General features: G+C 37.8%; 1 protein-coding gene across 1 annotated transcript in view; it reads right to left on the bottom strand.

The window, feature by feature from the left end:
- The window catches only part of NEMF (nuclear export mediator factor), a 61,720-nt gene that overhangs the window by 22,233 nt on the left and 28,085 nt on the right, over positions 1 to 11,402 (bottom strand). Inside the window, exons 17-19 of the mRNA XM_012806572.1 lie at positions 9,745 to 9,848; positions 9,295 to 9,357; positions 437 to 549 (exon numbers count right to left, since the gene is read on the bottom strand). Of these exons, the coding sequence (XP_012662026.1) occupies positions 437 to 549; positions 9,295 to 9,357; positions 9,745 to 9,848 (280 nt within the window). The remainder of the gene's footprint in view (positions 1 to 436; positions 550 to 9,294; positions 9,358 to 9,744; positions 9,849 to 11,402) is intronic.

The raw sequence follows: 11,402 nt of genomic DNA, 5'->3' as shown, positions 1-11,402 counted from the left end.
GCACTCTGCCCAGGGGGACAGCTTGAGGCTCTGTCTCAAAAAACAAACAAACAAACAAACAAAACAAAAATAATGAACTTGAAAAAGACCTTGTAGGTCAGTATGCCAATAATAATTGGAATCTCTCTATCTTGTAGAAGTGCATGGCTCACTCACTCTCTTCGTTTAGGTCTCTGTCCAAACCTTGCCTTCCGAGAAAGGGATGCCTTATGGATGCTTCTTGGATACTTTACGGAAAATGGTAGCCCTTGCCACTGCCTATCCCCTTCGCTGCTTTAGAAAGATTTCTCTAGCATGTATTACCTGACATTTTTCTCTACCACCAAAATGTAAGCACTTTCAAAGTAGGTACTTTGCTTTATTCACTTCTATACCTCAAAAGTGGGTACACAATAGCTCTGAGTAAATTAAGAAAAAGGATCACAGCCCTTATTACCTGATGATGGTACACCCACCAAGCACTAGTGATAACTCGTGCATCCCAAGCCGCACTGTAGCAAAGTGCCATTGTGCCAGCTTCAGTCAAGGTCCGTGGGGGGATGGGTTCTCCTGAAATAACAAAGCACAATATTTCAGTACCAAAGTACAGACTATCTACTGAGCAAGATATGGAAATCACACACAGCACGACGGGTTCAATCACCTTACATCTTAAATACTAATACTTTTTATTTCACCATTATACAAAGTTTCCATTTTTATTAAAAATGTAGGGTAGTGCCTGTGGCTCAAGGAGTAGGGCACTGGCCCCACATACCGGAGGTGGTGGGTTCAAACCCAGCCCCAGCCAAAAACTCCAAAAATAAATAAATAAATAAAATGCGTTCTTTAAAAAAAAAAAAAATGCATTTACATGGCAGGCTTTTAAAGGACCTAAGTAAATAAAACAAGTCAGAGGAGAAATATCCTCTCATTTATATCAGTAATTCTAACTTCATCCCAGAAAAAGATAAGAAAAAACTAACATTTGAAGACTTTCAGAACTAATCTAGAGCACTTGAATCCTCAAAATGAAGAGCATATTAACAATATATCCCTTACTTTCCTCATATAGTAGAACCTCTGTAAGCTGACCACCCAGGGACCATAAACAGACTGGTCACCATGTGGAGGTAGGCAAACATAAGGAACAAGGCTCACTGTCCTGACACGTGCACGCTCCTTCACTTTGCTGTAAAGCCTTTATTAGAGAGTATCATATGAAATGGTACGTACACTATCACACAAAATCAGTATGGTTACTATGTTCTCATGGTTTAATCATCCTTTCTGAATCAAGAGTCGGTCTTGGTCTATTTCTTAGTACAAACTTAGGTGTAGAAAGCACTCTCAATGCTGGTTACACCACTGAGCACACCTGAGGATTTTCCCACAGCAAATGACTTCAGCTGTATCATCAGATGCCTGACATCCGCGTCCTTTAGACTTTCTGCGATTTCTGTGTCACCCTCACTTGCTTCTTTCACTTCCTCAGCTGCTGCATGCACTTTTACACTGGCCTGCAGTTTTTTCAGTATTGCTTAGAAAATTGCTTCTGGGTCAGGTGCATTATAGGTTCCCACCTCAACATGCTCTGGAGCTGTGACAAATTTAACTTGCTTAAAACACTTATGTATCATTTCTAGCTGAACTTTATTCTAAGGAGAACTGACCCAGAGGGCAGTATCCAGAACATGGCAGATGAAGCTGCTTCTACCGACAGACCACAGCATTTCAGTGAAGACCCACTGCAGGAGCTGGGCTCAGCAGTGGATTTTACATGTTTTCATGATGTCTTGGTCAAGAGGTTGGATTTCTGAGGTTGTGTTTGGAGGCAGAAATTTCAGTGTTATGTTACTGAGGTGATTCACTTGCAGGAGGCCAGGACAGTTGTCCATAGTGAGTAGAATAGGCTGTGTTTTCTTCTTTTTTCAGTCAATGTCCTTACCCACTCCTCAAACAGGGCACTCATCCAAACGTATTTGATCTCTAAACGGTGGGAGGTCTTCAGGTTTTGGGTTCTTGAATGTATATAATTTTTCCCATTTACCAATCACCAAGGGCTTTAGTTTCTCTCTAGTTGAGCTAGCACAAAGAACTGTGAAACATTCTTTAGAAAGATTTCTGCTCTTAAATTTGTCTGCCTTCATAAGGAGGCTCCTGTCAGGCATCACCTTGAAGGAGTCCGTCCTTGTCAGTGTTAAAAATGTCATCATCTTTGAAGCCTCTGGGGAAGACCAGGAACTTTCTGAGGAACTTTTCCACAACTTCTATTGGAACTTCATTAGATTCTTGTGTTGCAGTTTAAATTTCTCAAGCCAACCCCCTGATGCTTGGAAATCTGCCACCCTGAATTACTGTGTAAATTTTTTAGCAACTTCTTGGATCATCACCCCGGAGATTCTGGCACTGAATACCCTCATTTGTTTGAACCAATGGTTCAGTGGTTTTATCGACTTCATCAGGGGCAGTTTTCCTTCTTCCCTGTAGGTCTCTGCTTTCCTTACCATGTATCTCTCACACTTTAACATTTTTGGATGTTGCTAACTGTCGTCTTGCTAAAACCAAAATGTTCTGCTATCTCTCTCTGGTTATTGCTTTCCAGAAAATGTAGAAGATCAACCTTTTCCTTTAATGTCAGTTTTTTGAGTTCTTTCTCCCTTTGGCCATCATGTCTCAATTAAATGTAAAATTTTTCAGTAATTGTAGGATATAACTATAATTCAGACTAGGCCTTCATGTTGAAAAAATCTTCTGTAACAAGTGATAATAATAAAACATGAAAAAAAAAATAAAAAATAAATAAAACATGAAAAAAGAATTTACACTAAAGAAAAAATAATAAAACCAAGGGCCAAAGCCCAAACCTTCCACCCTTATATATAGTAGACTCAACTGGTCAACTTATGGAGAGAAATTTAACATTGCATATCACTGTGCAAGTGGTCAAGATATGACTTACACAGGTGGTCAATGCACAGAGGTCAGCCTTCCACTGAGTACCTAATGTGGTACATGTCCAGTGTATGAAAATTAGGTCTGCAGATGGTCAATGTAGGGAGGTGGTTAACTATTGAGGTTCTACAATATTTTAAAATTGGGATATAATTAGCACTGCCATAAAATCGAGCCTTTAAAAGTGTACAATTTGGGCGGTGCCTGTGGCTCAAGGAGTAGGGCGCCAGTTCCATATACTGGAGGTGGCGGGTTCAAACCTGGCCCCAGCCAAAAAAACTGAAGAAAAAAAAAGTGTACAATTTAATGGCTTTTAGTATATTCATAACATGGCAACCATCAATATTACCTAGGGATAGAATATTTTTACCATCCCAGAAAAGAAACCTGTATCCATTAGTAGCCATTCTGCACTTCCTCCCCCATGTCCAACGTCTGGCAATCACTAATCTACTCTATTGATTTGCCTATTTTAGAAATTTCATGTGAACAGAATCCTATGTGACTTCTTTCACTTAGCATGTTTTCAAAATTCGTCCACGTTGAGGACATGTACTTCATTTCTTCTTAAGTCTTAATAATATTCCGTTTTATGGACATACCACACTGTTCATTCATCAGCTGATAGACATATGGGTTGCATCCACATCTTGGCTATTATAAATAATGCTATGAATATTTGCAAACAGCAGTGTCTATAGTTCAGTAGGTAGGGTGCCGGCCACATACAGAGAAACTGGCGGGTTTGAGCCTGGCTTGGGCCTGCTAAACAATAATGACAATTGCAACAAAAAAAGTAGCAGAGCATTGTGTCGAGCGCCCGTAGTCCCAGCAACTTGGGAGGCTGAGACAAGAGAATCAATTAAGCCCAAGAGTTTGAGGTCACTATGACATAGCGAGACTCTGTTTCAAAAAAAAAATATTTGCAAACAGGCTGTGTGTGGACATGTCTTTGCTTATCTTGAGTATATGAAGGCCATCTGTAAAATATCCAGCCATATAAGATAAAATATAGAGACACAAACAGCTGGATACTTTCTGGACAGCCCTTACATACTGGCAAATGGAACTGCCAGACCATCTTCTACAGCAGCTGTACAGTTTTCCACTCCCACCGGGCATAGGTTTTGATCTGCATTTTCCTAATGATTAATGATGCTGAGTAGCTTTTCAAGTGTTTGTAGACCACTTGTCTATCTTTAGGGAAATGTCTATTAGAATCTTTGCTCATTGTTTGTTATTTGCCTTTATACTATGGAGTTGTTTTCCCCCCCTCACTTTGTCACCCTGAGTAGAGTGCCATGGCGTCATAATTCACAGCAACCTCAAACTCCTGGGCTCAAGTAATCCTCTTGCCTCATCCTCCCAAGTAGCTGGGAGTACAGGTTCCTACCATAGCACCCAGCAAATTTTTTTATTTTTACTCTTGCTCAGGCTGGTCTTGAACTCCTGAGCTCAAGCAATCCACCCACCTCGGCCTCCCAGAGTATTAGGATAACAGGTGTGAGCCACCATGCCCAGGTACTACAGGGTCTTAAAAGAGTTCTTTGGATACTGGCTGCTAATTGTGTATTTGTGTGCAAATACTTTCTCCTATTTTATGGGTTGTCTTTTGATTTTCTTGGTAATAATCATTGTATTAAAGATTTTAAGTTTGATTATTTCTAATTTATCTGTTTGGTTCCTTATGATTTTGCTATCTTGTCTAAGAAATGACTACAATATACAAGATTATGATAGTTTTACACTTTTTCTTCTAACAGTTTTATAGTTTTAGCTCTCAATTTAGGTCTTTGATGCAGAGTCAGTGAATTTTTGTAAATAGTGTAAAGAAGAGTTCTAACCTCATTCTTTTGCAAGTGGATACCTAGTTGACCCAGCACCACTGTTAAAAAGGTTATTTTATGAAAAGATAAGCCACAGACTGGTAGAAAATATTTGGAAAAGACTTAGCATATAAAGGACTATTATCCAAAATATACAAAGAACTCTTAGAACTCAACATTAAGTACACAAATAACTTGATTAGAAAATGGACCAAAGACCTTAACAGATTCCTCACCAAAGATGACACACAGATAATAAGCCCTTAAAAAGATGCTCCACATCACATATCATCAAGTAAATGCAAACTAAAACAACACACACTACACATCAATTAGAATGGCCAAAATCCAAAGCACTGATAACACCAAATTCTGCCAAGGGTGTGAAGCAACAGGAACTTTCCTTCCCTCTGGTGAGGATGCAAAAGGGTACCGCCACATCAGCAGACAGCCTGGTGATTTCTTACAAAACTAAATATACTCTTACCACATGAACTAACAATCTTGCTCCTTGGTATTCATCCAATGAACTGAAAACTATGTCTATACAAAAACCTACACACAGGTGTGTATAGTATCTTTATTCAAAATCGCCAAAACTTGGAAGCAACCACAATGTCCTGCAGTAGGTGAATAGATAAATAAACTGTGGTACATCCAGACAATGTGATATTATACAGCACTAAAAAGAAAAGAGCTAACAAGCCTGGAGGAAATGTAAATGCGTACTAATAAGCGAAGAAGCCAGTCTGAAAGGCTACATGATGTATGACTGTGTAACTACGAGATATTAATGGAAAAGGCAGAACCAGTAAAATAATCACTGTTGCCATGGCTTAGGGAACAGGGAGGAACAGACAGACAGACCACAAAGGATTTTTTAGTGCAGGGAAACTACTAGGTCTAACACTATATTGGCAGATTCATGTCATTATATACTAAGTATCTGTCCAAACCCATAGACTATACAGTAAGAGTGAACCCTGATATAAATGATGGACTCTGGGCAGTAATAATGTGTCAATGTAGGGACATCAATTATAACAAATATACTCTGGTGAGGGATACTGATAACAAAGGAGGCCATGCATTACGTGTGGGTCAGGAGTATATAGGAAATCTCTCTTCATTCTGCTAAAGTTTGCCATGAACTCAAAACTTCTCTGAAAAATAAAGTTTATTAGAAAAAAGGAAAAGGATATTCTAATCCCAATGAATGGTCTTGCCACCCTTACTGTAAACCAGCAGTTCTCAACCTGTGGGTCATGACCCATTTTTAATAATGAAAATACATTGTGGCATTAGGAAGGTTGAGAACCACTGTTATAAACCAACGGATCATAAATTAGGGGGTTTATTTCTAGAGTCTCAACTCTATTTGTTGATCTATCTGTCCATCCTCAGGCCAATACCACACTATCCTGATTATTGTTGCTTTGTAGGACACTTTGAAATCAGGAAATGGGAGTCCTCCAAATTTATTCATCATTTTCAAGATCGCTTTGGCTAATGTGGATCCCTTCCTTTCATTACCACATAAATTTTAGATCAGCTTGTCCATCTCTGCAAGAAAAAGGCAACAGAAATTCTGAGAGGGAATGTAATGAATCTGTAGATTCTGTAGAGAGTACTGCCTTTTTAGATTGCTCATTACTAGTGTATAGAAAATACAACTAATTTTCTGTATTTTGATCTTATATCTTGACATTGGTGAACTTACTTACTTAATAATTTGTTTGATTCCTTATGTTTTTTCAGTATAAAAGAGCGTATCTGTAAACAGAAATAGTTTTAATTCTTCCTTACCAGTTTAGGTATTATTTTATTTCTTTTTATTGCCTGCGTGGTGTTTCTATGTAGGCCATTACAAAGTTGAATGAAAGTGGCAAGAAAAACAGGTCTGTCTTGTTTTTGACAGTGGGAGAAAAGCATTTAGTGTTTCCCATTAAGTATGATTGTTAGCTGTGGGTTTTCCAAAAATACTTTCTACTAAGGTGAGGAATTTCCCTTCTATTCTTAGCGTGTTGAGTGTTTTTAACACAAATTGAGTGTTGCAGTTTGCCAAATGGTTTTTCTGCATCAACTGGGTTGGTTAATCATGTAGTTTTTGTCTTTTATTCTTTTAAAATTACATTAATTTTCATATGTTGAACCAACTTTGCACTCCTAGGATAAATAGCACTTTGTCACGATATATAATTCTTTTACTACGCTGTTTGTCACGATATATAATTCTTTTACTATACTATTCTTTTACTATTTGGTTTGCTAATATTCTGTTAGAGATTTTTGTATCTACATTCATAAGCAATATTAGTCTCTAGTTTTCTTATAATGTCTTTGATTTTGTTATGAGGGTAACTGAATGAAATAGGAAGTGTTCCCATCTCTTCAGTTTTTTTAAAGACTCTATAAAGAACTGGTAATCAGGCTGGCGCCTGTAGCTCAGTGGGTGGGGTGCCGGCAACATACACTGAGGCTCTTGGGTTCAAACCCAGCCCAGGCCAGCTAAATGGCCAGACCTTGTGGTGGGCGCCTGTAGTCCCAGCTACTTGGGAGGCTGAGGCAAGAGAATCGCTTAAGCCCAAGAGTTTGAGGTTGCTGTGAACTATGATGCCACGGTACTCTACCCAGGGGGCTAGCTTTGTCTCAAAAAAATAAAATAAAAATAAAAAAGAAAAAAGGAATTGGTACTTAACTTTCTGTAAAGGTATGGTAAAGGCTGGGAACAATGGCTCACATCTGTAATCCCAGCACTTCACAAGACCGAGGTGGGAGGATCACTTGAGGCCAGGAGTTCAACCAACCTGAGTAACATAGTGAAACCCCACCTCTACCCAAAAAAAAAAAAAATTAGCTGGGCACAGTAGTGTTTGCCAGCTACTTGGGAGGCTAAGGCAGAAAGAGTGCTTGAGCCCAGAACATTAAAGTTATAGGGAATATAAAGCTATGATAATACCACTGTACTTAAGCCCAGGTACCAGAGAAGGACCCAATTTAAAAAAAAAAAATTTACCAGTGGAGCCGCCTGGGCCCAGGATTTTCTTTGTTGAGTAATCCCCCCACCTAATTACTAACTCAATCTCTTTACTTTCTAAAGGTTTGTTCCAATCCACTATTTCTTCTTGAGTCTGTTTTGGTAGTTTGTATCTTTCTAGGAATTTGTCTATTTCATCTAGGTGATCTAATCTATTGGCATATAGTTTTTCATAGTATTCTTTTGTAATCTTTTTTGTTTCTCTTATTTTCTCGATCAGTTTACCTACAGGTCTATCAATTGCTTATCTCTAAAAAAGAACCAACTTTGTTGATTTTCTATTTTATGTCATTTATTTCCACACTAATCTTTATTATTTTCTTCCTTATCTTTGCTCTGTAATGTTTTTCTAGTTTTTTTCTCCTGTGAGAACCAGGACATTTTCTAGTTCTCACAGTACAAAGTTCCTGCCTTGAGATCTTCCTCTTTCATGACTATACACTCCCCTAAGTGCTGCTTTGCCTGCATCTGGAAAGTTCTGTTACACTGTGTTTTCTTTCATTCCCCCCAAAGCATTTTCTGACATCCTGATGATTTCCTTGTTAACCCATCGCTTATCTATGAGTATGTTGCTTAATTTCCACACATTTGTGACTTTTCTAAATTTTCTTCTTCTATTTCACCTTATTATGGTCAGAAAACTTACATGTTTCATAGAATATCTTATGGAGATGATCCCAGAGAACAGTCCATGTGTACTTGGCAAGAATAATACAAGCTGAGTATCACAAATCCAAAAATCCAAAATCCAAAATGCTCTAAAATCTAAACCTTTTTGAGCACCAGTATGACTGCTCAAAGGAGATGCTTAGTGGACCTTTTTATTTATTTTTTTGAGACAGAGTCTCACTTTCTCACCCTTGGTAGAGTGCCATGGAGTCACAGCTCACAGCAACCTCCAACTCTTAGGCTTAAGCGAGTCTCTTGCGTCAGCCTCCCAAGTAGCTGGGACTATAGGCGCCAGCCACAATGCCAGGCTGTTTTTTTGTTGCAGTTGTCATTGTTGCTAAGCCGGCTGGGCCAGGTTCGAACTCGCCAGCCAGTGTATAAATCTGTGATGCTAAACCGGTAAGTACAATGCCAACACTCCAAAATCCAAAATCCTTCTGGTCCCAAGCATTTTAGATAATAAGATATCCAACCTGTATCCTGTTGTTAGGTGGAATATTCTAGAGATGTTGGTTAGATTTACTTAGTGCTGTTCAAGTCTTATACTCCCGTATTTGTCTTGTCGCTAGTTACTCTATGCATGACTGAAAGTTGAGTATTAAAGCCCCAACTTTCATTACAGAATTATCCCTTTCATCCTGTCAGCTTCTGCTTCTTGTCTTCTAGGGCTCTGTTATTAGACAAATATATGCTTATAATTATTATATCTTCTTGATGGATTGACCCTTTTATCATTATCTTCTTTATCTCTATTAATTTTATCTTACATTTACACTAAAAATATTTTAAGGAAAGGAACTAAAATTTTGAATAGAAAAAATATACTACCTGTTGGATTCTTAATTACACAGCTAGTAGCTCCATGAAGATCAGCATGTACATAAATGTCTCCTTAAATAAAAAAAAAATAAGAAATGATACTTTACTATTTCTAAATGTGAAAAATGGTTCCAACTTTAGCACTAAAAAAAAACAAGCTTTAAAAATGTAACCCATAATGACTCTGGCAGATTGAAACCTATTTTGTTAATGCAGCAGGGCTTCAGAAGCCTCACACACTGCAGATGAGCTCAGCAATGCTACTTCAGGAATATTCACTTTAGATGAGAACTAAGTATCAAAGCACGTTTTCAACAAACCCTAAGTCATCAAGCATTAAATCTTTCTAGCAATTAAATCTGTCAAACAAAATAGCAAAAGATGAAAATCAATGTCTAATACTGAGATCACTGATTCAATCATTTAACAGAAAAATCTTCGAATTTTAATCTTACCTACCTGGTGTCAAGTATCTTTTCACAATTATTTCATTCTGTTGCTGATCTCGTCCACCTATAATTAGATAGTTCTCTGAACTAATAAACCACAGAAATTTCTCAAACCTACCAAATTGAAAGAAAAAAAGTTAACTTTTCCTTATAGCTGCCTGAATTCACACGCTTTTTTACAACCAAAACAAAACAGGAAGATATCCTGCCTATATAGGTTAAGGCAATTTTATATTTTAATTTAAGGTTGATCAAACTGAATTTTACTAAAAGCCTATAATCCAATTGTCCTAGGATATTCCCAAGATGGTCTTAGAAAAAAGAAATTAAATTCTATGTTTAAAAAAATTATCTCCTTACTACAGAGATAGGCTTCTGACACTCAAGGATAATGTATAACAGTGAATTATACAAAAGCAAAAGTACAAAATGTCACATAGTCCCCAGGTTTAAGCTTTCTTTAGTGAGGCACTGGACAGGCTTTGGACTACTGGTAAAAAAGAAAAGTTATTTCCCTCTCTGTTCTCAATTAATCATTGTAATTAATTTTCACATATATGACATTCTTTATACTGTTTTTAATACAAATGACTAAAAGTTGCCTTTAGAATGGTAAATTTCTTAGCTTTTCTCAAAAGTCAAGAATAACTTCAGTTTTCATGATTAATGCTATCAGGATAAAAAATATAGAATACATATTCATATGATATTTAGAAGATGACACGCAATACAAATATTTGCTGCATTATATTTTACTACAGAGATAATATTCTGTATGATTTAATCTATAATTTTTAAAACATCTGTTTAAAAATGATAGAGCATAAAACTAAACTCCCCTAACATCTCCTGAAATATAATAACAAAAGGATTTTTATTACTATCTTCTAATCTTGTTTTTGATTAGGTGACAATCATAGTTGAAAAAATATTTTATTATATAAAAAGGTATGGTGAGAGATCCTGCACCCCTTCAGTTCTCTTCACTACCACAGAACAGGGAATTGTGATTACTTTCCAGTGAACCCCTGTTGAGTATTTATTTATTTTTGAGCCAGTCTCAACTTTGTTGCCCTGGTAGAGTGCTGTGCCGTCCATAGCTCACAGCAGCCTCAAACTCCTGGGCTCAAGCAATTCTCTTGCCTCAGCCTCCCCAGCAGCTGGGACTACAGGCGCCTGCCACAACACTGGGCTATTTTTTCGGGATGGGGTCTTGCTCTTGCTTGGGCTGGTCTTGAACTCCTGAGCTCAAGCAATCCACCTGCCTTGCCTCCCAGAGCGCTAGGATTATATGTATAAGCCACCAGACCTAGCGCCTATTGAGTCTTCAGGTATACAAAAGCGAAAATAAAATATATGTTCTTATCTTCTCTTTTTTAGACATGGTACATACTATTCTGCATATTGCTTTTTTTGTTCAATGAATAATATTTTTTTCTGGCTCAGCACCTATAGCTCAGCGGTATGGCACCAGCCACATACACATGGGAGCTGACAGGTTCGAACCCAGCCAGGGCCTGCTAAACAACAATGACAACTACAACCAAAAAAACAGCCAGGCACTATGGCGGGCACCTATAGTCCCAGCTACTTGGGAGGCTGAAGCAAGAGAATCACTTAAGCCCAGGAGTATGAGGTTGCTGTGAACTGTACCCTGGGAACATAGTG

The sequence above is a fragment of the Otolemur garnettii genome, unplaced genomic scaffold (assembly GCF_000181295.1).
Source record: "Otolemur garnettii isolate 467f Iridium unplaced genomic scaffold, OtoGar3 scaffold00054, whole genome shotgun sequence".
Classification (NCBI taxonomy): Eukaryota; Metazoa; Chordata; class Mammalia; order Primates; family Galagidae; genus Otolemur; species Otolemur garnettii.
Note: the sequence above shows the minus strand (reverse complement) of the source record. Positions and strands in the feature narration are given on the sequence as shown.